Raw genomic sequence first — 26,241 nt, forward strand, 5'->3', positions numbered from 1 at the left:
CATGTGCTGTTCCTTCTCACCAGGAAAGTCACCTCCAGTTTTCATTTGCTCAGTAAAGACAATGAGTCAATTTGGTGTCCCCTTGTCTCTGACAGCAGTTAAGGATGCTCCATTCCACTGGCACTGATGTTGTGTGGTGCAGCACTCAAGTCCTGACCCCTCACCAGCTCCTGGTATCACCCACCGAGGATTGTTTGCCAGCAGCACCACTTCATGCTCAGTGTTGGGAGCATTGGTATCAGTAGGGACTGGAAACTGGGATGGAGTTACTTCCACACACAGGTGATGGGTTTTTTGGCCCTAGGAAACGTGTGCTCAGGAGCAGCAACCCCACCTTGTGGAGGTGTTGTGGAAAGTGCATCTTTCTCCTCTCTCAGAAGAGGTCTGTACAGGACAGGCAAAAACTCAGCTCCAGCTCCATGGAGCTGCTGCAAGGATCCCTTTTTCTAGGGGCATGGCTGAAGCTCTCTTCCTCCAGCACTGTGTCCAGCTGGGACTTTTTGGCTTGACATCTGCCACCTCAGTGATTCCCTGATGCAGCCAACTCCAGAGGATCTGTCCATCTTCTGTCATGAAGACATGGGATGTTCTGCCATATACTGTCTCACCTCAGAGTTTATCTCCTGTCAGGCAGGTCCTGTGGAGCCAGCCTGGGTGGGTTCCAGGTCTCCTGTCTTGGGCCATCTGACAGCTGAAGGGGTTAATTGCTGTCACTTAGATTAAGACAAGAGTTATTTAGATGTCCCTGCTTCATTGGAAGAAGTGCTGGGGAGTTTCTACTAGGAAGAGAGATACTATGAGGCTGGAGGTGAAAAGCCTGTTGAGGAGCTGAAGGGATGAGGAAGCAAGCTTGCTCTTTGTCTTCTTTGCTTTGGTCAGCTCCTGGGACTGTGCACTTCCTTAGAGCTGTCTAGGTACAGGGAACTGTTTCACAGCCATCCTGGAGCAGTCCAGCAGATTAGCAGGTGTGGCTGGCTCCTCTCCAGGGAGATGCAGTCTTCAGAGTGGTTTCTTTTGTAGTACAATAGTCTTGTGCCTCTCAATAGACTCTCCAGCCACGTTCACTCTCTGGAGCTCTTCCCTGATGCCTTGAAGAGAAAGCCACCTTTCTGCTCTCTTGTTGGCTTCCCTCATCTTTTAAATTGCCAGTACACCAACAATTGCAATCTCTGTGGTCTTTTGAGTAACCTCAGCCTCTGATTCATCCTTCCCACCAACAGCAGCTTTGACCAGGAGCTCTCAGGCTTGTAATTCAGTCTTTTGGTATCAAAAACATTCTTACTTTGTTTCCATAGGTCCAAATCCTTTAAAAAAAATATCTCTTGTGCTCTTTGTGCCCACTGCTGGGGGATTGACAACTTCAGCTGTTTCCACACTGACTGCCAGAATAAAGTGGGCTGTTCCCAGAAGCACAGTGAAACTGGGGGGAAGGGGAGGGTGAGAGTCCCTGTCATATCAGACTGCACTTCAGCACATGGGGTGACTGTGGCAATGCTGAGCACTTCATTCAAGACTCCTGTGTAACTGCTTGTACCTTCCTCCCCCAAACACTACAGCACCAGGGGAATTTTGTTGTCTTACAGAGAAGGGATGTCAGGACACCAGGTAACTAGTGATGGGGGCAAGTGCTCAGTTGCCTGTTGTTACAATGTACCTGGAGACTCACTTGAAGGAGTTTATGCACTAGGAACTGGAGCTTTCTGCAACATACAGTCCAGAGATGTGTTAATCCCCCTCCTGCCTTTCTGTTCTCCCTCAGAGTGCTGCCTGGTTTGGGTCTGCAGTGGGCAGGAGGTGAACTGGCAGCAGCCTTCACCCTCTAAGCCATGTAGCACGTCAGAGGAGTGGAGCAGCAGCAGCTAACCCTCTCCAGATCCTACATGGGAAAGCTCCCCAGGCTCAAATGCTAGGGTACAAGTGCACCACTGCACAAATGAATAGCACAACAGGGTAAGGATCTCTCTTCTGCAGGTGATCCAAGGCAACGTTGATACTTACGATGTGGTGTTGAAGGACCTTCGGCCTCCCATCATCGCACGGTTCGTCCGGGTGATCCCTGTCACCAAGGTGGCCACAACAGTCTGTATGAGGGTGGAGCTCTATGGCTGTGTCTGGTATGGTGAGTAGCCATTCCCACACCAGTCCCTGGAGGGTAGCCCTCAGCCAGCACTGTCTGGGACTCACCTGCATCCCCACGTATGCAGAGGGAGTCCCAGGCTGACAGAACTGTCCACGGCATCGGTAAAAGGATCATGTGGATGGAGGTGAGGGCTGTTGCTGGATTTCTGAGGTATATGACCTTCTTTTTCAGATGGTTTGGCATCCTATAGCATCCCTGAAGGAGGGACAATAACAGCTCCTGGCTTCCCCATCGTTTACCTGAATGACTCGACCTATGATGGCTACCAGGAGCGCAGGTGGGAGAAGTCATCCTGTTCTCACCCAGTCACTGTGCAAGTTATCTCCTCTTTCCAGCTTACCCTGTCACCAGTATCTTGTGTCCCAAACACTTCTTTGAGACCTCCAGATCTGCAAGCTAGCCTCCTAGTTCTACAAAGCATGGTGGCTTCATTATTCCAGGCCCCTTGACAAATTGTTAGTTGTCCTTTTAAAGGAGGGCACGGGCTCAGGATGCATCAGATTCATTTCCCCCAGCTGACAAAGTCTGGCAGGAAAGAAATGATGGTTGTTATGTTGGAAGCTGTTGTTGCTTCTGTTTAAAGAAAACAGTGTGTCCTTATACAGCCAGGTGCTGACTTTGTTCATAGCTTCTGTCCACAGTCCTTGTGTGTCTGGTTGTCTTAAAGCCCTCGTTGCTCTTGGTCTCTGATTGAGACTATATTCATTGCACTGGTTTCTTTATTGGTTCAGGTGTAGCCTTTAGCTGTCATTGGTACTGCAAATTGTAAGGTCCTGCTCCTCTTCTTGTTGCCCCAAATTGGAGTAGGAGCTGACTGGGCCCTCTCCCTGTGCAGTCCCAGAGTCTCTGAGCAGAGGAAGGTCCTTCCCCTCTTCATTGCCTTTGTTGCTTCTGCAGTTTGAAATCTGAAATGCATTCTCCAGCAGGCTGCATCTTAAACTGCTTTAGGAGGCTTCCAGGGTAAACTGAGCATCTGAGAAAGTGCACAAGCCCTGACCTTCAGGCCTGCACTCGATACCTGTGTGCTGCTGGGCAGATTTGAGATACTGGTTTTGAAAACAAAGCTTTGATGGACTTGAATCAACTTGGAAAACTGCATCACTCCCTGTGAGAAGCTCCAGGGCAGCAGAGGCACCATTGCCTGTGTGGTATGAGAGGAAGGTGGCTGATTACTCACTGTAAAGATTTCATGGGTATGATGCTTTTACAACATGGAATAAACCTAAAGTAGCTGGACTTGGACAGCTCATTGCAAGGTCTGTTGATTTCTCTCATCATTGAGGTGAGGTAGGCAGGATGGCATGTTACTGGTGTTTGAGGTGGTGTTAGTTTGCCTCATAGTTGACTCAGACTCTTCACAAACTCTCCCATGGCTCAGAGATGTTAAATTACTGGCTGAAGTGCTTAGAGGTGATTCCTGTAAATTTAGTTTATGTTCTGTTCTGCTGGAGGTTAAAATAATAGAGTGGAAAGTACAGTCTTCATGCTGGTAGGATGTTGCAAGGGAACAATGTCTTTGTTCATGTCTGGTGCTTTCAAGCTGCTTGACAAGGTAGGAATGGGCTATTTGTTTCAAAAAGAGAAGGTTCTCATGTCTAGCACAAGCTTAGGAAGATGGGTCTGCTGGGGAGTGCCTGGGATGGACACAAAACCCTGTGTGCCAAGCAAGAACTCTTTCAGACTCCTTAACTTCATGTGCTTGGCTGGCCTGGAAGCAGGAGTCTGCCTCTTCCAGCTGTTAATCCTGTTTTGGAGTTCAAAGGCATGCATACCTGTGCAAATTCCAGTGGCAGGAGGACTCACCTAGAATGGATTTGCAGAGCTTCAGAGTGTGTAGCAGCAGCCCAGCCCTGCCTAGAGGCAGCTGAATGAAACAGGTCCAGGGAGCAAGTTCAGGCACTAATGCAGCTGAACTGTTTGCACTTTCCCTGCTGCAGGACAATGGCTGTGCCAGAGGTGGCTCCCAGAAGACAAATGGGTCAGGAGTGTTTCACATTTGGCATCTTTTGCTCTGGGACAGTGCTGGAAAGCTGTACAGTGGGCTCTGCCCTCTCAGAGAAGAAGTGGAATGAGGTGGAGTCCTGAGTGAAGAGTCTGATCAGCCTTGGAAATGGAGCCAGTAATGCTCTCCTCTTACTCAGGGAGCAATGCCAGAAATGATCCCAGTTAGAAGTGGCTGTGGCTGGGTGAGCTGCCCATGGTCTCACTGCTCTTTCCCCTGCTTTTCTGTGTGTGCCTGCAAAACTTTCCCCACTGCTTCCTCCAGGCCAGGCTGGAGCAGTGTTCCTGCCATGCAGCTCCATGTTTCTCCATCTCTTTGGAGAGTGTACAGTGTCACTTTCTGTGGTCTCAGTTTCCATTCCCAAGAGACTCTGCCTGTAGCTTGGCTCTGCTGGCAGTGCTTGATACCAGTGCAGAACCAGCTGCTTTTTACCAGGCAGGGAAACACTGTAAAAGCCCAGCTCAGAATCATTTCAGTTGGGAAAGACCTTTAAGATGATCAAGTCCAAAATAAGGTGATGTTGTGTAAGAACAGGGAATGAGCTCTTGTCCAGGATGGGTTGAGAGTAAGCAGACTAAGGTTCCCCTGGTACCAGTCGAAGGACCCACGTGCTTTCACATCTGAGCTCCCCTGGCTGCTGTTGTGCCTAACTCTTGGTTGTTTCTTGGCAGGCACTTGTATGGTGGTCTGGGCCAGCTGACAGATGGGGTGCTGGGACTGGATGACTTCACCCAGAGCCACCAGTACCGTGTGTGGCCAGGCTATGACTATGTTGGCTGGAAGAACGAGAGCTTCAGCGCGGGCTGTGTTGAAATGGAGTTCCAGTTTGACCGCCCACGCAACTTCACCTCCATGAAGGTAATCAGCACTGGCCCTGCCCAGCAGCCTGGGCCAGGCTTTTGGGGCTGGATGCTTCCAGATTGCCCCTTTGGTCCTCTTCCCAAAGCAAGAGAATCCAGGTGCCTGGCAGCAGAGTTTGAGCAGGAGATGTCCCAAGTTTGCCAACGCAGAAAGGTGAAGCAGGGGAGCAGTTGCCTCTCCAGAGCTCAGACACTCTTGGTCCTTGGCTTGAAGGAATAACAACCTGAAGCAGTGGTGAGGCAGCTGAGGTGGATTTAGGATGTAGGCTACTTACTGTCTAGGGGTAAAGGAATGTGATTGTGCTTCCATTTTGACTGACAGTATCTCTGGATGCCTCAGTCTGTGCTTGCGCTGTGGGAAATTACTTAAACATGCAGGAAAAGAATGAGCTGAATGAGTCTGTAGTAAACAGCAGAACCTTTTCAAAAGGCTTGGTGGCTTTTGTAGAGGCTTCAAATGAAGGAGAACCCACCACATCCTTCAGTAAATTGTTTTGGTGGTTACTTACCCTAGTCTTATTTTGTCTATTTTTAACTTGCAACCATTGGCTCTCAGCCTGCTTTTGCTGGCAAAAATAAGAGTCCTGCCTTCTCAGAAACCTCCCTACACTGTAATTAAACCACTCTCTTAATCTTTGCTTCAGTAAACTAAGTTGGCTGAACTTCTCAGTGCCTTCTCTCTGAGATCCAGGGTCATTTTTGTAGCTGTCTTCCAAGCCTTTCTTCCTCTGCCAGTACTTTTGGAGGTATAAAAACTGGAATTGGTTGCAGGCTTTGCATCAAACTGCTTAAAAATATGGTACTGACTTCCTGCTGTTGGATGATTCTTCTTTGTTTATCAATCTTGGCATCATATTAATCCTCCAAGCCAAAGGACAGAGAGCCAGTGACTTTGGTATCGTGCTAAAAGTCAGTTCAAAGTTATTGGTGTCCAGGGTAGAAAGCATCACTTATTTTGTCCCTGAGTTCCCTACCTTGAAATGGGTCCTTAAAACAGCAGATTACTTGAGGAAACTGTTTTATGCCTTTCCCCTCTTTAGTTTGTTTCCTTGTCAGTGATTCTGCTGTCTCACTTGGGTCATTGATAAAGGTGGCAAAGAACCTTGAGCTAGGAACATGCTCCTGTTAGAAAAACACCTAGAGAAGACTTGGTGCCTTTTGGAGGCTTGCTGGTTGCCAACTTTTAATCAAATCAATACAATGCATGAGTTGATAGTGTGCTAACTGGTGTCAGATGTTACAATTAGGATCTCAAACCCCTTACAAAAGTCTGCCATGTCAACACAGCCATCCCAATCAACCAAACACACAGAGAACTTCTTCACAGAGGATTTCATCATTCATTGATCAGCATAACTTAGTCTCCATTGTTAGTGGAATGTTGCCTCTTCCAGCTTTGCCTTTGTTTTGTCCAGGTGGGCTGTAAATACATGTTTGTATCTTCATACCTATTAGCTGGAGCCCAGGATCCAAGAAAGCATTACATAGAGATGTTAGGAAGTACTGCAGCTGCATTGCAGGTTACTGAGGCTGGCATTATAACATTGGACTTCAGTAGGTGGTGTTTGGAATAAGAAATGTCTCTGTATCAATCCAAGTGTGAAAGTAGCCAACTCCTGTCCCAATGTGGCACACATTTTGTATTGCAAGCATCAGGCTTTCCTGCCTTGTTATGGATGACTGTTTCTCCTTATTGAATAGTGTTGTCTAAGCTTCATCTGTTCCTAATTACATGCAAATACTCATCTTTTGTCTTTTTGCTGCTCATCAGGCCTGTTGTCCTCATTACTGCCTGGCTGCCATTCACTGCAAGACCTGGCAGAGGCCAAGCAATTAATAGGGTTCAAAGCTGCACTCAGTTTGGAAGCTGTTGTTGTCACTCCACCATCATTTCTAGAGTCTCTAAGGAGAGTTGGACAACAATGGCTATGAAAATGGATTGAACTGAGGGATGCTGAAGACTTGAAGGGTCACCTTGTTCCTTCTGTTTCCTGGTCACTGGGTACAGTGCTGAGATACTTTGGTCCAGAGCTTCTGTTTGGCAGAAATGAAGTGTCTATATTTGCTTCAAAAGCTGTGGGGCAGGATTTGCATTGAAAATGTGAAACAGCATAAAGGATCCTCCCCAGCCTTGTCCCTCCTCACAAAGGCTGTTTACTTGAGGGGACTGGAAGCCTGGGGCAGGGCCAGGCATTCAGTGTCAATGGATCTGCAGATGGAGATGCCACTCTGCTGGTGAAGCCTCTTGGTTTGGGTACAGCCCAAAAGCAGGAAGGGAGAAAGTTGCTCCCAGCTCTTGGGAAGGGTAAAACAAACCTCCCAAGTACAGAGGTGTGAAGTCAGCCTGAAAACAGCTTGTGAACCTTGTAGTCTGAAAGGGGACAATGTGGAGCTGTAACTCAGGGATGAGAGAGGATGCTTTTGTTGAGGTGAGGTGTTGGCCTGGCAGCACAGTGACTGCAGTTGAAATTCCAGTGTCATTGGCCAGTGGTGCCACTGCAGCAGCACAACCTGATGATGAGCTGCCAGGGAAAACTGATGGATACAGGCTTAGGTGATGGTTTATCATAAAACTCAGATCCTCAGTTGTCTTCAAGGTGCAGCCACAGCAGAAATGCTGCTGTGTGTGAGGGGAATACCCTCTGGAGCTTGTACCATTGTTTTTTGGGGGCTGGGGTGAAATGAGCTTCGAGTGCAGGTTCTGAAAGCTTTCTAAGAGAGACACAGCCCATGTGTGGGGGGTTTTTTTTCCTCTCAGGATATGTTTAAGGAGAATTGGTCTGTGAGGTTTTGGATTAGTACAAGGTTGGTTTGATGGCTTTTTGTATAGGCCTTTTGAAGAGTCTGCCAAAACTGGACCATTAGTGTAGCTCTTGCAGGGAAAGGGAAGGGCTGTTTCAGAAGTACTCTTTGCAGCAGTGTTCTCATTGCTCACTGAGTGGCTGGAGCTGTACTGGAGCAATTCTCCCACTCTGGGTTAGGAGTATTCATACAAGGACATATTAGAAACAATCATGACCAGAATCCCTGAGGTTTCAGTAAATCTTTGTCCTGTCAGATGGATCTCACAGAAGGGTGGGGGTTGGAAGAGACCTCTAAAGATCATCTAGTCCAACCCCTTTGCTAGAGCAGGCCCATTTAGATCAGGGAGCACAGGAATGCATCCAGGTTTTGAAAACCTCCCAAGAAGGAGCCTCCACACCCTCCCTGGGCAGCCTGGGCCAGGGCTCCCTCACCCTTGCAGTAAGGTAGTTTTTCCTTATGTTTAAGTGGAACTGTTTGTGTTGCAGCTTGTGCCCATCACCCCTTGTCCTGTCATGGGACACTACAGAAAAAAGTGTCACAGAATCATAGGATGGTGTCACCTCATCCTCTTAGCAAACACCTTTTAAATACTTGGAAGTATTAGTGAGGTTCCTCCTCAGTCTCTTCTCCAGGCTGAGCAGCCCCAGGTCCCACAGCCTTTCCTCACAAGGAAGATGCTCCAGTCCCCTCAGCATCTTGCTGGCCCTGCACTGGCCTCTCTCCAGCACTTCCCTGTCCCTCTGCAGCTGGGGAGCCCAGAACTGGCCCCAGGACTCCAGCTGAGGCCTCAGCAGGGCAGAGCAGAGGGGCAGCACAACCTCCCTGGCCCTGCTGCCCACACTCTCTTGCTACATCCCAGGACACCGTTGACCTTGCCCACGAGGCCACATTGCTGATCTCTCCTCTTCTTTCTAGGTGCACTGTAACAACATGTTTTCCAAGGGGGTGAAGATCTTCCAGAGGGTGGAGTGCCTGTTCAAACCACGCCTGATTGCAGACTGGGAGCCTGACCCTGTTGGAGTGGCAACTGTCTTGGATGACAAAAACCCCAGCGCGAGGTTTGTGACCGTCCCCCTGAAGCGGCGCGTGGGCAAAGCCATCCTCTGCCGCTTCTACTTCGCTGACACCTGGATGATGATGAGCGAGATCTCCTTCCAGTCAGGTCAGCATTGCTCCTCCCCAAGCAGATCTGGCAAAGCACAGAGAGCAAAAGAGTTGGTGTGGAGATGTGGGACGTGTGGGGGTACCCGATGGGGAGGGGGTCGTAGAAGCACTGAGGGGCTTGGACACGGCAGGGGCTACAGTGGGTGCTTGTCAGGCTGATGCTGCTGCACATGTGCTGAAGCACAAGCAGAGCAATCAAAACTTGTACTATAGAGGGTTTCTTCTTGTTGAGACAGCTGCCTGCTGGTTAGAGGGTTGGTTTTTCCTCTTTACCAAGTGTTCTGTTAGAATCATTTCTCTCCAGATGATGATCTCACCTTTTTGTCCTGAAGTCTGAACTATGACACAAGTCAATGCCATGAGGTGCTTTAGAAGGGAATGGACAAGAGTCTTGGAGAAAACCACCAGCACTGACAGTGAAATTATCTGGCTTATAGCTGCCTGCTCAGCTGCAGTGAGAGGACATTGCTGGGGAAGGAATGCCCTGATTGCAGCTTGTTGCTTCTCTCGCCAACAGCAGCCCCTCCTGGCTGCCCTCTGTCTATTCCTGGGATAGTGATTCATATAATCATGCTAAAATGAGAAGGAAAACCTCTCTCTAGTCACCTTGTGTCTGGACAAGCTCAGGCAAGCATCCTGCACACAGTTTTGGTCAGGATGTGTGGCTGAGGGACCTGGGGTTGTTTAGTCTAGAGAAGAGGAGGCTGAGGGGAGACATGATGACTCTCTGCAACTACCTCAAATGAGATTGTAGTGAAGGGGGAGTTGGTGTCTTCAGTAAAGAATGATGGGATGGGAGGAAAGGGGCTCAAGTTGCCCCAGGGGAGGTTGAGGTTGGAGCTGAGGCAGAACTGTTTCCCTGAGAGGGGTGTCAGCCCCTGTGCCAGGCTGCCCAGGGAGCTGGGGGAGTGCCCAGCCCTGGAGGGATCCCAAAGGGTGCTGAGGGCTGTGGGTCAGGGCTGGGCATGGGGAGGGGAAGGCTGAGACTTGATGATCTTAAAGTTCTTCTTCAGCCATAATGATCCCATGCTGCTCAATGCAGACCTCAGGCCTGCAGGTGTGCTGGGAAGCACCAAGTGAGCAGCCATCTCTGCTCACCCTGCTCCTGACCTGCTGTGTGGGTCTCAGGCCACTCCTGCTTGGGAAGGCAGCAGGGTGGTTGGGATTGCTGCCATCACTGACAGGAGCAGGGGGGATGTTTGTTGGACTGACACTTTCCCTTCCCTTCCACAGACATGGAGAGTGTGAGTCCTAATTTTGTCACAGCAGCCACAACCACAACAGATCTGCTGGAGACAGCATGCAACGTTACTGAGGGCACATGGGGTAAGGACTTCTGTCACCCAGCCATGCCAAGGGCTCAAGTGTCAGGGGGTTTCACATCACCATCCTACTTAGCATGCCCTCCTTCCATCTGTGAAGATCTGGTATGGCCTGGCTGTTGCCCTCAGGCACAGGGCTGCACTGCAGTCCTCTGAGCCTCAGCTGTGTCTTCTTCCCTCAGTCATCCAGGGCTGCCTCAGAGAAGTGGGCTGAAGGAGTATGTGCAGCCAGTGAATCTCTGAAAACTCTGCTGTCATACAAAGCCATAGCAGGGATCCATTCCAATGCTGGGAGCAGCCTTTGGTTGCAGAACTCCCCTGTGCAGTTCTTAGCTGCAAATGAGACTGTCTGCTAAGAGCAAAATGTGAACACAGCTAATGTCAATGCTCAGGAAGCTGCCTAAGATCTGTTCTGTACCAGACTGCAGGAAGGGACATGTAAGAAGTTAACCAGCACAGATAACCTGTGTCTTAACTCCAGATTCTTCTTGCTACCTCTGTGCTTGCAGAAACCACATCTCCTGTAACCAGCACCTGGATAGGAGAGAAGGCAGATGACTCCAACACCTCCATCCTTGTGGGCTGCCTTGTGGCTATTATTCTTCTGCTCCTGATAATTATAATCATTATTCTTTGGAAGCAATATGTTCAGAAAAGGTTGGAAAAGGTAAAACCATGGGGCTGTTTCACAGGCACAGGCTCAGTGCTGTTAACCCCAATGAGCTCAGAGCTATGGGGAAAGCACTGGCTTTCCCCAGCTCCATACAGCAGCTAAAGCCCTTCTCAGGGTAGGATGCCAGTCCTATCCAAGATGTTACTGGAAACTGCTGTGGTTGCAGCCAATGCATCATGTTTCACATCTGAGCATTGCCTCAGTGTGTTGTTTGTGTCTTGTGCAGGCTCCACGTCGCATCCTGGAGGAGGATGCCACGGTTCGCCTCTCCTTCTACAGCTACACCATTGCCAACAACCAGACCCAGATCCACCAGGCAAATCCCACCTATGAACGTGCTTTCCCACTGGATTTGGAATATCACCAACCAGCTACACTGCTCCAAAAGCTTCCAGAGCTCTCCCAGAGTGCAGAGGATTCAGGTAATTGCCAATCTCTTTGTTCTTCGACTGTTGCTCTCAGACTTTAACATGTGCCACATCTCAGTGTCTAAGTCTCCTCTGACTCCTGTGCACTACAACACTAACCCAGGGACCCAAGACAATGTTCTGGAGCTCTGAAACTTTTTAGCATCTGATTTTGGGCAGATGGAGCCACCAGCCTTTTCTTGTTCTCTTTGGAGACTGTTTCTAGCTCAGCCAGCTCACCTTCCAGGAGCAATCACACATTGCTTCTCTCATCAGCCCCTTGGCAGTGGAGTTGCTGCCTGCAGCTCTCCTGGGCTCTCCAGCCTGGCTGGTGAAGACCTCTTTAGCACCTTTTCCTCCAGCAAGGACTCTTTAAAGTTGCTTTAGAAAAAGCAGAGGAAAATGCAGCAGAGAACTGTCAGTGATGCCCTGGCCTCCAGCCCCTGGGAAGCTTTTGGATGCAAGTAGAAGGGAAGGAACGTTTCCACCAGTGTTTTGTACTCTGATGGCAGTACTAATGAGAGAAAGGGCAGTGATGCATTCCTCAAGCACTGACAGGTTGCTAAGATCCAGCATTGTACTGATTTGGACTGAGCTGGGATGTGAATTTGAAGCAGAACAAATGTTTTGTGTGAGACTGACCATGCAGGGAGTTAATAGAGCATTACTCCATCGTGTTCATGGGAATGAGATGTAAGAGGTGGCACAGCATGGTAACAGAGCATGTGGAAAATGGAAACCTCAGCCAGTTCTTGTTGCAGAAGGGAGTCCTGAGCAGGTTCCACGTTGCAAACAACATCCCTGTGTCAGGGAAGGAGAAACAGATCACACTTGGGATAAATCAGAAACAGGGAATCACACTCATGGCTCTGTCTGGGCAAGAAGCTCAGCTCATAGCTGGAGAGAGCAGGGAGCTGCTCAGCAGGGGTTCACTGGCACCTCAGGGATTCTGGTGTCTGCAGAAGTGTGGCTTGTTCTGATTTAAGCCCCACTTAAAGCACAATCTTCCATCTTGGATCTACCTTGGCACAAGATAGTAGGTGTGCAGAAAGTTCAATTCCCAGAGGTCTGCAGGATGGAGAGGAGTGGAAGCCAGACTGGGCTGGTTTTAAGGGAGAGTGTGTCTGACTCAGCCTGTCTTTGGTTTCCCCTTAGTGTGCAGTGGGGACTATGCTGAGCCCGACCTGACCAAGTCCACTCCTCACCAAGGCTTCCAGAACAACGTTCCTCACTATGCTGAAACAGATATTGTCCACCTGCAAGGTGTGACTGGCAACAACATGTATGCAGTGCCAGCCCTCACTGTGGATTCACTGACCAAAAAGGACATCTCAGTGGGTGAATTCCCACGGCAGCAGCTGCGACTCAAGGAGAAGCTGGGAGAGGGACAGTTTGGAGAGGTACAGCCATTCTCTTCCACTTGTTCTCTACCAGAAAGGAGCTGCCTGGCAGAACTGAAGCTTCTGAGCTGCCTCTGGCACTGCTCTGTACTTGGGGACTGAGGGTTCTGCACATTTGGTGTAGGGGAAAGCTGATGGCCCTTAGGATTGGCTTCAGAGAGCCTCGTCCTGCACAGTGAGGCTGCTGCTCAGTACCACAGGAGCCTTCCTCAACAGATGGGCTTTGCAGACTTTTTCTGTTCACTGTCTGTACCCCTGTCTATAAGTTGGGGTGGTTCAGACTGCTTCATGACCTTTGCAAACACATGATGGCTGTCCCCACCTTTAGGCATGTGACCCTGGAAACTCTAGCAGTGACTCCAGTCAAGATCCTACCTGTAGAACCATTAACAGATGGAGCCTCTGGTGGGCCCAGTGACCTGAGCAAAGAGCCATTTCCCAACCACTGCAATGCCCTCACATGTTCTCTGGCAATGCTGCCTGCTCAAGCCCCACTTTGTGTCAGAAGCATGATACATGTGGCATCTGCCAAGCTTTCTCTGTGCTCCCTGAGCCCCTTTCAAACCCTGAATGTTTTCACCTTGCTTTTTCTTTCCTCCCTGCTTCATTTCCACACTGTCCCTAGTTCCATACTGAGCTGCTCCCACTCTTCCACTGTCTCTCTTCTTGTCTTCCCAGCTTTTGCTCCCTTGCAGTCACTACCTGTCTACATTTTGGCAAAGCACAGCCCTGCACTGACTGCTCCCTCCTCTGCTGTGCCCATCTTTTGTAGCTCCTGCCTTCTGACAGCACACCTTCCCCACCCCAGCCTCTTCCCTGTCCCACTCCTTTCTGGATCATTCTGTGTCCTGGGAAGGTACTGACATCCTCAGTCTCTTCACCTGCTGTGGTCTCAGTCCTGCCCTGTCTAGGGCTCTGCTCCAAAAGTGAAACAAGAGAGGCTTTTTCTCTCATTGTTTGCTTCTAGTATCTCATTCCTGTCCTAATATCTGTCAAAGCTTTCTCTTCCTCCTCCTTTGTGTTGTCAAACAGCAGCAGCCAGACTCTCCCTGGTTGATTCAGGGCCTGTTCCTTCCCTCACTTCACAGGCTCCTTCCCTTGCTTTTGCAAACGTGCCCCATCACACACTCCTGTCTCTCCCTCTCACCTTGTCCTTACCAAACTGGTCAGCATCATATGCTCTGCTCCACTGCTCTGGCTCTGTGCAGTCTTGCTTCTAGAAACACAACTCACTGCTGTGTTCACCTCTCCACTCAGAGCTCCCTCCCCTGTCAGTCTTCTTTGTTCCTTGCTCCTCACCATCCACTCCCTGGACCCAGTGCCACATTACATGTGCTTGTAACACACATGCCTGGTACTTTGCTCTTTCTGTTGTGTGACTTTCACTACTGCAGACTTCAGTGTAACTACAGCAGCACCTTTGTACTTTTGTTTGTGAGTTCATCCCATTCCCTCTGCTGTCTCCTTTCTCTCCTCACCAGAAGTTCTTCCTGCTTTCTTCAGATAGAATTCATTAGGCTGCTGTTACATTCCCCTCCCAGCTGCAAGTCTGACTGACACATCCAGTCTGCTCCCCTCCTCCAGTCCTCTTTCCTTCCCCACTTGCTTGTGTCTGTCTCTTTCCCACCTCTCCATTTAAATATGCATTCTCATAACTTCTTGAGCAAGTGTCTTGTCACCCCCTTCTTACACAACCCTGCAGGAATTTCATGTCTTTAATTACCTGAAGAAAACTGGGCTTCTGTGTACTCATCAGTGCTCATCTCTGGGGGCATTCACAGGTGAGCTGTTCACATCACACACACACAGCTTCCTCCTTTTCTTTCTGGATAGAAACTTGGGATAGCTGTCTGTAATTCCTGGATGCTCCTCTTGAGTGGTGGTTCAAGCCAGGACAGTTCTGGATCTGAACTTGTGTGGCTGGTGTGATGCCAAACCTGCTGCAGCCATGCTGTTTACATGCATGTGCAACCATCTCCAGGCACAATGGCCCTTCCTGAACATCTCCAGTGCTTGGCAGATTGGACAGTCCCAGTAGGCTTCTGCCCCAGCCTGCACACATGCAGCAAACTCAGTGTGCTGGGAGTACATCAGGCTGCAATCCATGGGCTATATAGTGCATGTACACATTTTCTCCAGGATCTAGGGCCAACCTGTGGGCTATTTCTGATCAGAACAGGATCAGCTTTCATCAGATCATTCACTTGCTCATTCTGTCAGTGGTTGGCCAAGCTGTGACCTCTATGTGATGTTTTCCTCTGGGTTTCTGTCTGTGCATGCTTACATTTGCCTCTGCCCTCTGACCTGCAGGTGCACCTTTGTGAAGCTGATGGGCTGCTGGAATTCCTGGGGGTGTCATCGACAGAATTCACTCATCAGCCAGTTCTGGTGGCAGTGAAAATGCTGAGATCAGATGTCAACAAAACAGCCAGGTAAGGGCATCCACAGCACCCCCCTCTGAGAAGGAAAGCAAATACTCTCCAAGCAACAGTTACATTAACCCTGGTGCCTTCTGGAAGAGAGTCTGGGTGTGTTTTGGGTGACTGTGTAAGGAGCAGGACACAAGCAGAGAGTGGAGGGGGTTGGAGCAGATGTAATATTAAGGTGAAGTGCAGCGTTGATCCTGTTTGCAGGGGGAGGGGTCAGTGTGGGACACCAAGCACAGAACCAGCCTCCAAAGTTGTCAGGAAAGCAGTTTAGGATTCAAAGCTGTGTTTTCTGTTTTACAAGGAATGATTTCCTGAAGGAGATCAAGATCATGTCAAGGCTGAAGAACCCCAATATCATCCGGCTGCTGGGGGTGTGTGTCCGAGACGACCCACTGTGCATGATAACAGAGTACATGGAAAATGGAGACCTCAACCAGTTCCTGTCACAGAGGGAGATCTACAGCAAATTTGCCATTTCAAACAACATTCCCTATGTCAGGTAAGAGGAGCTGCCCATCTGTGGGACAAACCCACAACACAGAGCTACCAGTTCCAGCTGCATGGACCTTCCAGGCAGTGACCTCCCTCCAGCCTGGCTCTTGCTCTGGCCACACTGGGGGCCTTAGTCCTGCTTTGCCTGGGAGATTTGTTCTTGAGGCCTCTGGAGGTGTGTGTTCCCATGAGACACTGAACTGGGGCTGTTTAGTCTGGAGAGGAGGAGACTGAGGGAGGATCTCATTAGTATTTAAAGGTATCTCACTGGTGGGTGTCAGGAGGTTGGGGCAGCACTATTTTTCTGTGGTATCCAGCAGCAGGACAAGGGCTGATGGGATGAAGCTGCAACACAAACAGTTCCATTTCAACATGAGGAAAAACTGTTTCAGTGTTGGAGTGAGGGAGCCCTGGCCCAGGCTGCCCAGGGAGGGGCTGGAGGCTCCTTCCTTGGAGCTCAAGACCCCCCTGGACACGTTCCTGTGTGACCTGATCTAGGTGGGAGCTGCTTCTGCAGGGGGTTGGACTGGATGAGCTCTAAAGGTCCCTTCCAACCCCACCATGCTGTGATTCCATGAGGTGTCCCTGGCTGAGGGCTGTTCTGGCCACAGTGACCATCTTGGATGTATTGTCTACTGAGTGAGCATCTGGTGACATGAATGAGTTTGCATCAAATATCTCATTAACATGGGAAAGCAGTTGCATTACAGCAAGGATCTGGGGATGAAAACCAAGAATGTCTCTTTTAAGAAGGCTCATGTGTTCTTTGGGAGTGTGAAAAGTATTCCACAAAGGGGAGTGTGGAGCTTGGTGAAGGAAAGATCTCATCAGCTGAGAGATGGACAATATTTGGCAACTGTTTTCTGCCAGTGGTGGCACTTAGCCCCCTCCTCTGTGGAAGGATTAAATCTGACATAAAAGCAATTTACCATTGCAGGAATCCTTTCCTGGAGGGATTGCTGTGTGTGGGACTCAGGTATCCTGTGTCCTGCTTGTTAAAGAAGCCTGCACTGATCAGAAGTTGCTGTGTTGCTTAGCCTTTGGCATATACCTCTCCAAAGGATCAGATTCATTTCTAGTTCAGACCTAGGCAGTTAGGAGGGAAGGGCTGGGCAGGAGATGGCTGGGTCTTACCACAGGGGAGACACCAGCAGTGTTTGTGGCAGAGGTCAGAGGTCCTGTGGGAGTGTTGAAGTGCCATCCTGAGCTGTGGTACACCAGGAACTGTAGGAACACAGAGGATTTGCATCTGAGTAGAAACACATTCTCTCCAGTCTCCTGCCCTTTCTGAACATCAGAAGCAGCTTTCAGCTTTAGGCTTGTGGCTGCTTTTCCTGCCTAAAGCCTCAAACTGTCCTTTCTCCTTTATCTGCTCCTCACCTCTCATCTGATTTTAGCACTGTCACCCTCATTGTTCTTCCTTAGTTTCCATTACTTGACTCTATCTCTGTCTTCTGTCTCTCCAGACAACCCTTGTGCCTCTCCTTTTGTCCTTGTAGCCAAACACACAGCTTCACATGCAAGGAAGCTGGTACAAGTAGCTCAGAGATCTGCCTGTACAGCTGTTTACTGAGAGGGAAATGAATCCCCCTGCCAGTGCCCATGGGTGTCTGGGTGATGTGGCAAGCTCCAACCATCCCACCTGTGTCAAACCCAATACCTGATGTGCACCAAATGACCTTTATTTCAGAGAGGCCACACATTTCCAAGGCCTTATGGCTCTTTGGTGTTTGAGCTCCATCTCCCTCCTGTCCCTCTGACAGCAAATCACTGAGAATGAGCCTGCTGAGAAGTGTCTCCCATCCCACCCTCTGAGCTTGCACTGAGCCTGCAGAGCTCGCTGAGCAGAGGGGCAGGAAGACAAAAGGGGCCCTGCCAGGGCAGAGAGGGGATGGGAAGGAGAGACTGGGCTTCCTGAATGCAAGAGCAGCAGCCCCAGGCAGGGAGACAAGTGCAGCTGAGCAGGGGGAGGGGAGAAGGAAGGAGGTTATGCCTGCTCCTCTGCAAAAAGCCACATTAACAAAGGAGACACACAGTCTGTTCTCTGGCAGATCCACCCAGAGGAGGAGAAACAGAGCTGGCTGTGGGCCTGGGCCAAGGGGCAGCTGCCTGAGTGGTGGTCACTGTGCTGAGGGCTGGGAGGGAGGTGATGCCCAGAGCCTCTCCCCAGTGCTCTGAGGGGCTGCCCCTGAGTCCCTGAGCTCTTGGTTAGAACAGCTCCACTGCATCTGTTATCATCAGGTGCATGCCATTAGTGCCACTTAGTTAACATGGTTGTGCTTGTGGCATTACCCCCAGCACACAGAGGAGGAGAGGAAGGCTTTCCTCTTCTGACCTTCATCAGAGGGGCTGGGAGCAGGATGTTACATTGGTTGGGTGTGTGAAGCATTTGAGCCTGTGCAGTGGGAACCAAACCTGAGCATCACAGAACAACAGTGTCTGAGGAATGCTGACAGTCAGAGGGCCCAGACTGTGTCACACAGCTTCACCAGTGACTGTCTGCATCTCCCTGAGGTGGCAGTTGAGATGATACTGGCTGGAAAGTGCAGCTGTTGGTGTTTTCAGGAGTGTTAAGCACACCAGCATTAAAGAGAGCTTACTTGGGGTTTCAAGTGCCATCCTTACATCAAACCTGCAGCAGTGGCAGTGTCCAAATACCAGGCTGGGCAGCTGTTAAGATACAAGATTCTGAGATGGCACAGCCTCATGTTTTATGTCTCTCTGCAGACAAAAAGCTGATGCTTTGATGGCCACTCTCTGGAGTGTGGATGTGCTGGAGATCAGCCCTTGATGTTAAAAACCTAAAGGATGGCAAAGTCCAAGTGCCCTGAGCTGCAGGGACAGCTTAGTCAGCTCAGGCTTAGCCTGGCAGGTGGGAGTGTTGGTATCCTTCAACTAGGCAGGTTGTTGTCACTGCTAACAGCCCAAACCAAAAGGAACAAGTCAGTGTAACACATCCAGTGCCAGAGCGTGGGGCTCTCCCGAGTCACTTTGTGTGTTGTGGTTTTCCTGCAGCCACTCTAACCTGCTGTACATGGCCACCCAGATTGCCTCTGGAATGAAGTACTTGGCATCCCTGAATTTTGTGCACAGAGACCTGGCAACTCGGAACTGCCTGGTGGGCAGCACCTACACCATCAAGATCGCAGACTTTGGCATGAGCAGGAACCTCTACAGCGGCGACTACTATCGCATCCAGGGCAGGGCTGTGCTGCCCATCCGCTGGATGGCCTGGGAGAGCATCCTCCTGGTAGGGCTGCACAAAGCATGCTCTTCTTCCCTTCCTCTCTGGTTTTTCCTTCTGTCACTGAAGCAGTGACATGTGTGTGTGTCACAGTGCTCACAGCACCAAAGCATTGAGGCAGCAATGTGGGCAAGGAGCCAATGGCAGCCTGGGGGCAGCAAGAGTGTGGGCAGCAGGGTGAGGGAGGTTGTGCTGCCCCTCTGCTCTGCCCTGCTGAGGCCTCAGCTGGAGTCCTGGGGTCAGTGCTGGGCTCCCCAGCTCCAGAGGGACAGGGAAGTGCTGGAGAGAGGCCAGTGCAGGGCCAGCAAGATGCTGAGGGGACTGGAGCATCTTCCTTGTGAGGAAAGGCTGTGGGACCTGGGGCTGTTCAGCCTGGAGAAGAGAAGGCTGATGGGGGAGCTCAGTAACACTTACAAGTACCTAAAGAGTGTTTGTCAGGAGCATGGGGTGACACTTTTTTGTTACCTCCAGTACCAGGACAAGGGGTGATGGCCAAAAGTTGGGACACCAAAAGTTCCCCTTAAACACCAGGAGCAAGTCCTTTGGTGCTGAGGTGAGGGAGCCCTGGCCCAGGCTGCCCAGGGAGGGGCTGGAGGCTCCTTCCTTGGAGCTCTTTAAGACCCCCCTGGACACGTTCCTGTGTGACCTGATCTAGGTGGGAGCTGCTTCTGCAGTGGGTTGGGCTGGATGAGCTCTAAAGGTCCCTTCCAACCCCACCATGCTGTGAGTCTGTGAAAGCATATCCTGCAAGTGGCTCCAGGGGAGGGGTCTGTTAGATCACATTGGACATCATTCATACCTGAGAAAGGAAGATGCCCTTGCAAATACAGCACAGATCAGGGATGGTTGTGGTTGGAAGGGACTTTTAAAGGTCACCTAGTCCAACCAGGGACATCTTCAACTAGATGAGGGTGCTCAGAGCCCTGTCCAGCCTGACCTTGGATGTTTGCAGGGATGGAGCATTTAACATCCCTCTGGGCAAGCTGTGCCAGAGCTTCACCCTCATCAAAACAATTTCTTCCTTCTATTCAGTGTAAATCTCCCCTCTTCTAGTTTAAAACCATCACCCCTTGCCCTGTCACAACAAGCCCTGCTAAAAAGTCTGTCCCCAGCTTTCCTGTAGGCCCTCTCTAAATACTGAAAGGCTGCTGTAGGTGTCCCTGGAGCCTTCTCCAGGCTGAACACCCTCAGCTCTCTCAGCCTGTCCTCACAGGAGAGAGGCTCCAGCCCATGGGTCACTTTTGTGACCTCTTCTGGACTCAGTCCAACAGCTCCCTGTTCTCCTGATGTTGGTGCTGCAGAGCTGGAGCCAGCACTGCAGGGGGGTCTCACCACAACAGAATCCCCTCCCTTGACCTGCTGCTCTGGCTGCAGCCCAGGCTACAGTTGGCCTTCTGGGCTGTGAGCACACACTGCCAGGTCATGCCCAGCTTTTCATCCACCAGCACCCCCAAGTCCCTCAATCCCTTCATCCCCCAGCCTGGATTGATACCCAGGATTGCCCTGGCCCAAGTGCCAGCACCATGCACTTGGCCTTGTTTTGAAGCTCATGAGGCTCACTTCCCTCTGGATGCCATCCCATCCCTCAGCCCTCATTTGGAGCCTCATTTCTCCTCTGTGCCTGGCATTCAGGATTCCTCCTGCAGTCACAGGGAGCTGCCTTTCTGTGCCTATTTGCCCAGCTGGGAAGCTGAGAGGGGCAGGGACCAAAGTCCATCATGAGTTCTGAGTGCCAGCTCTGGTTTTGAGGTGGGGTTCTGTTTCATGTTTAAGGGTCCTGCTGTCTCCCCTTTGGGAGATTATTCATCAGCCCAAACACACCCACTCTGGAGGCAGCTCCTTCATATTCAACCCAAGGTTTCTCCTCTCAAGCTGGTTGCTGAGATCACCTGGTGATACTTTCCTACAACATGCTCTCTGAGACCCACAACTGTCATCCCCTCTGCTCTGAAGGCTGGCAGGCTCAAGCCTTGCTGAATTCTCCCTGTTTTCCTGGTTAGAGCTGCATCTAAACCACAGCTCCCTCCCATCACCCTGGTGTGAACAAACACTGGCAGGCTCTTGTGGTTGCCAGATAAGCCTGTGCAGTCCAAGTCTGGGATGTTTGCTGCCCAAACAAGCCTCCAGCCCACAGTTGTTCTGTTGTTCCACACATGGCAAGTGTGGGCATGTGTTTTGTAGCCAGCAAGGAGGCTGTCACCAGCTTCATGTGTGTGCAGAGATCAAAATGATCTTGGCCTGTCTGGAGTCTGCTTTGCCTCTGCTTTCAGCCCAAGGGCTTTGCTTCACCCTGTTCAAAGGCTTTCCTGTGCTGCACTCCTGTGTTCTGGGTGGAGACAGGCTGCAGCTATCCACCCTCCTGCCACAGGCCATTTTCCTACTGCTGCAAACAGACCTGCTCAGGAGGAACAGTTCTCTCTGCTCCCTGCCTCAGGAGGCTTGTCCCAGTGAACACTGCACTAGCTCTGTCCTGTGGGCCCTGCAGATGTGCTGCCCCTGCCCCACAGAGCAGCCAGGTCATGCCTTGGCCCCTTTGTGTGCTCTGTGCCTCTGCTGGGTTCTGCATCCTCACCTTCAGCTGCAGAGGGTGTGCACTGAGATGGTTTTTGCTGGATGGTGCACTGTGAGCAACCTGGGCTTTTGACATCCTTTCTGTTCACAGGGCAAGTTCACCACAGCCAGTGATGTCTGGGCATTTGGGGTCACCCTCTGGGAGATGTTTGTCCTGTGTAAGGAGCAGCCTTACAGCCTCCTCACGGATGAGCAGGTCATTGAGAACACAGGAGAGTTCTTCAGGAGCCAGGGCAGGCAGGTAAGGAAGCCAACAGGACCCTCTGACCTCCTCACATCCTGCTGGACCTCCCCAGGGCCTCTCTGGTGCTCCCAGCACTCACCCTCTGCAGCTTGTCCCACCTCTCTTCCCATATCTCTAAGGCTCACTGCCCTGCCTTCCCTTTCTTGGAGTCCTGCTGGGAGGATCTGGGCATGGCCAGTGCTGCTTCCTTACCACAAGCCCCTTCTGTTTCCATCTGCCCCATCCTCCTTAGCTTTGCTGGGCTCTCCAACATAACCCTTTTGCTCTTTCCCTTTGTCAGATCTCTCTCCCAGCAGCATTTTGTCTGAAGGCTGAGGAAGCCAAGGTGGGGAAGGAGCTCCCAGAGCTCAGATGCTCCCTGTGCTATCTCCACAGAGGCTGAGAAGCCTTTGGCCATCTGAAAGGCTTTTCTGTGTCACTCTGTCCCCTCTTACTCCCAGGCAGGACTGTGCCCTCTGCTACTGCTGCCTTCAGTAGACACCAGTGCTGAGCTTCCCTCCACCCAAGTGTGGTGCCAGTCCCCAGCAGTTTGCTGTGCTCTGACAATTCACCTCTGGCACTGAAGTTAAAGCCAGCCCAGGGTACAACACCATGGGAGGCTTCATTCCCTGTCTCCCTCATCCTCATGGTTTAGTGAAGGGCCTACAAGCCTATTGACCTCAGGGGTGGGGGGAAAGAACCATTGTGCCAAGCTGTGCTTTAGCTGAGCTCTAAAAGGTGTTTTTTCTGTCCCTGCCACCAAGCTGCCACGGAGCTTGGAAAGCCCCACGGGCTGTCTGCGGTGAGTGCAAGCGTTGGCCCCTCTCTGTGCTGCAGCTGCCTTTGCTTTGCTTTGTGTTTGGCTGCCACTTGGAAGGACAGATCTCTCTGAAGCCATTCCTGTTTGCTGGGGGGACAGAGGACTGTTCTGGGAGCAGCTCATCAGCCAAGTTGGCTCAGTGTCTGTGTGTGGTGCTGTCAGAGCTCCAGCCACGTTCCCCTGCCGGGCTGGTGCTCAGCTGCATGGTGGCAACGTCTTGGGAACCTCTCCCTGTCCTTGTGGTGTTCATGTAGCAAAGGTTCTGCTCTGAAAACCCAATGAAACAGCTGTTAACCTCTCTTCCTTTCAGATCTATCTCTCCCAGACTCCTCTGTGTCCTAACCCTGTGTTTGACCTGATGCTGAAGTGCTGGAGCAGGGACATAAAGGATCGTCCCACTTTCGACACGATTCACCGCTTCCTGCTGGAACAAATGGAAGCCAACATTTGACTGCAGCAAAAGAGACAAAGTGTTGAGGACAGAGTGACTTTGGGCTCTCTTTGCCTGCACCTCCTGGGCAGATGGCCAGGCCACCTTGCTCTCCTCCCTCGACTGTACCCTGTTTAAGTTGAGACGTCCATGGCAGCTGCTGGTTCTATTGGCCATGGTCTGACACACAGGACCAGAGGATCTCACGTGGTTAACAGATCATCTCCTCTTCTGAATCATTTCCTGGGAATACTGTGAGAGGGGTTTTGTTTAGATACCCACACACCTTTGGGCAAAACAAATGAGTAGAACTGGGAGGGGCTGGGGGTGGAACCCGGAGCTGCCAGCGGATTGACACGAGGGAAAGACTTCACCCTCCTCCAACTGTTCCATTCGACCCAATGCAAGTCTTGTGCACATTCAGTGAGTGTTTCTGCACCCTCTGGCTGCAGCCAGGCTGTGGAGTGAGACACTGCAAGTGTCTGGAGCTGGGAAATGCTTTCCTGGACTTGAGCAGCCGTTGGGAAGTGACGCCAGCGGGCTCTGCAGACGTTGGTCCCAGAGCACAGGCTCGTGCTCTGTTTTCCTGTGGTTGTTAAGCACTGCTTTTGTTGGACATGTGCATTTTCCCCACACTGGATTTTGTTTTTTTTGATAGAAAAGAATGAATGTTAAGGGTCAGGAAGGTCACTGAGGTAAAAGATCTTCTGTAGCCCTGCAAATTAAGGCTAGGGAGTTTGTATTGAAAAGTAGCTGAGACTGTACTACTGTCACTATGTAGAGTTATTAGCCTAAGGAACTTGTAGCCACAATGGACTGATGTGCAATTAATCCTGTATTAAGTACCCATTAATATGAGATCTCTAAGTCAATGCTGTTACATGTACAGAGGGAACTTAGGTTTGGTGAGAGCAGAACCTGCTGTGGCACTGGGCAGAGCTCCTGGGGGAGGAGGAGCTGAGCTGGGGCCTTTGGGGCACACACACACCCCCCCAGGGCTCTCCAGGGCTGCAGCAGCTTAGACTCAAATAGCATAGAATAGTGGGGATGGGAAGGGACCTTTAGAGCTCATCCAGGCCCAGCCCTGCTCAAGCAGATCCACCTTGATCAGGTCACACAGGAACGTGTCCAGGGGGGTTTGGAAACCTCCCAAGAAGGAGCCTCCAGCCCCTCCCTGGGCAGCTTCAGTGAGTGCCCTTCAGCCTGGGCTCCTTCCCTGCCACCATCAAAGCTGCCCTCAGGAGCTGGGACTGACTCATCCCCTGGGGTTGGGTTCTGGGCTCTCCCTGGCTGCCAGGAGCCCGTTTCCTCACTGAGCTGGGGCTGGGGCTCTGTCCTGTCACACACAGCTCCGTGTCTGAGGCCTCTCCACTCCAGCTGCAGTGAGTGAGAGGATTCAGCTCATTTCTACAATAAATCCATGGTGGATTTACCAGGTGCCTGGGGAATACTCTGCTGTTCCCCCTCTAATCCTTTAGCAAAATACTTAGGACCAAACTGAGTATTTCATGAGCTGGGAGAAGGTGGAAGCTCAGCACCCGCCTCCAGCATCGCCTCCTGCCAGGAAGGATCGTCTCTGGCTTAGTCCCAGGGCTGGCTGTGCTCTGAGGGCTCTGCTGAGAGAGGGGATGCCAGAACAGAGGAGGATAGGGTGAAAGAAAAAGCCTTCTCCTGGCCTGGCAGCTGCCTCCTGCTCCCTGGGCACAACAGACTCTCCCAGTGCCACGGGCTCGATGGGAGGTGATTGCACTGGCAGATCCAGCCCAGCTGCACCTCTCAGCCCTGTTGCCTGCTGAGGAGCTGGAGGGTCCATGTCATCTCCCCTCCCTGCAAGGGCCATGGGGTGACTCTCTCCCCAGACAGCTGTTTTGCTGGTGAGAGGGGGCTGGGGGGGTTCAGCCCTTTGCTGGGAGGGGGATGCTGCCCTCACACATGTGCCCTGTCTGACTGGAGCTGGGCTGTGGGAGTCAGAGCCAGTGTGGTCCCACTGCGGCTCTGGGGCACTGGAGGGTGGCAAACCACACATGGGTTGTGTGCCTGGAGTGCCTCTGTCCTGTGCCAGCCAAGTGATCCCCAGTCCTGGGTGTGATCTCCTGTACCTCAGAGACACCAGAGCACTGTAATGTCACCTGGATGGGCTTTGTACTTGTTGTGTGGGGCTGTGCTGTTCCTCCCTTCACATGTTGACATACCAAGTTTCTCTCCTATTAATAAATTCTAATGATAACTCTGACAAAAGGGAGCTTCTGCCTCTTCCTTTCACTCAGGTGTCTGACTGAGAGCTGCCTCTTTGGTCTGATGATGAGGCAGTAGCTCTGTGCTGTCTGTGGCTCCTGGGCATGGCAGGAGCAGCCCCAGGCTTTGGCTGTGGGAAGGACTGAGCTTTGAGGGGGCTGCAGGGGCCTTGCACAGCCTGGGCTGGTTGTTCCTTGCTGAGAACATGGTGCTGCATTTCAGTAAGCAGTTCATGTTACATTCAGAGGGAGCTCTGGGCTGGGAGGGACCTTTGTGAGCTCTAATCTGCCTGTGCACTGAAAGCAGAGCTAACTTCAGACCTGCACTGGGGTGCTTTTGGTGTTCCTCAGCCCTGAAGATCTCCCAGCAGGGAGATGGCAGCATGTGCCAGGCCTCTCTCAGGGTGGGGAAGAGGGTTTTCTCCTTCTGTCCCATGGGCCTTCCCCTTGTTACATCTTGTGCCTGGTCCCTCTTGGATCTCCCACTGTGCACCTCTGAGAAGACCCTCATAGACCCATCTACCCTGCAGCCCTGGGGTGGCCTGGAGTTGCCCCAGGGGAGGTTGAGGCTGGAGCTGAGGCAGAACTGTTTCCCTGAGAGGGGTGTCAGCCCTGTGCCAGGCTGCCCAGGGAGCTGGGGCAGTGCCCAGCCCTGGAGGGATCCCAAAGCCGTGGGGCTGAGGTGCTGAGGCCGTGGGTCAGTGCTGGGCTGGGCAGGGTGAGGGCAGGGCTGGCACTGCAGCAGCTTCAGGGGCTTTGCCAACCCCAATGTTTCTATTCTGTGCTTCCAAGTCCCTTGAGGTAGGTGCCAGCTGTGTGGCTGAGCTCTTCAAGGCTGCAGAGGACTGTGGCAGGACAGTAGTTGCTGCTGGTTTTGCCCTTGGTGCTGTAACTGTCCAAGTCACTCCCAGTCACTCCAAGCTGAGCCCACTTGACCTGGAAACATCTGTCAGTTGCTCCCAACCAGAAGGCACTGGGAAGAAGCACCTTGGCTGGCTGAAAGCTCTCCTTAGGAGCTCTGGAAA

General features: G+C 51.4%; 1 protein-coding gene across 4 annotated transcripts in view; it reads left to right on the forward strand.

The window, feature by feature from the left end:
* Positions 1 to 25,220, forward strand: part of LOC104556171 (discoidin domain-containing receptor 2) — a 61,933-nt gene extending 36,713 nt beyond the window's left edge. For 3 of the 4 annotated variants that reach the window (XM_062011823.1, XM_062011826.1, XM_062011824.1), the window contains exons 5-17: positions 1,972 to 2,119; positions 2,312 to 2,417; positions 4,814 to 5,000; positions 8,723 to 8,969; positions 10,205 to 10,297; positions 10,803 to 10,960; positions 11,193 to 11,388; positions 12,529 to 12,773; positions 15,084 to 15,205; positions 15,504 to 15,701; positions 18,710 to 18,944; positions 21,601 to 21,750; positions 22,863 to 25,220. In XM_062011823.1, the coding sequence (XP_061867807.1) occupies positions 1,972 to 2,119; positions 2,312 to 2,417; positions 4,814 to 5,000; positions 8,723 to 8,969; positions 10,205 to 10,297; positions 10,803 to 10,960; positions 11,193 to 11,388; positions 12,529 to 12,773; positions 15,084 to 15,205; positions 15,504 to 15,701; positions 18,710 to 18,944; positions 21,601 to 21,750; positions 22,863 to 23,003 (2,226 nt within the window). In that variant the 3' untranslated portion in view covers positions 23,004 to 25,220. Of the gene's footprint in view, positions 1 to 1,971; positions 2,120 to 2,311; positions 2,418 to 4,813; positions 5,001 to 8,722; positions 8,970 to 10,204; positions 10,298 to 10,802; positions 10,961 to 11,192; positions 11,389 to 12,528; positions 12,774 to 15,083; positions 15,206 to 15,503; positions 15,702 to 18,709; positions 18,945 to 21,600; positions 21,751 to 22,496; positions 22,535 to 22,862 lie in introns of all 4 variants that reach the window. The other variant, XM_062011827.1, reaches the window with a different exon arrangement.
* The last annotated feature ends 1,021 nt before the right edge of the window (positions 25,221 to 26,241 follow it).

Source organism: Colius striatus, chromosome 19 (genome assembly GCF_028858725.1).
Source record: "Colius striatus isolate bColStr4 chromosome 19, bColStr4.1.hap1, whole genome shotgun sequence".
Taxonomy (NCBI): domain Eukaryota; kingdom Metazoa; phylum Chordata; class Aves; order Coliiformes; family Coliidae; genus Colius; species Colius striatus.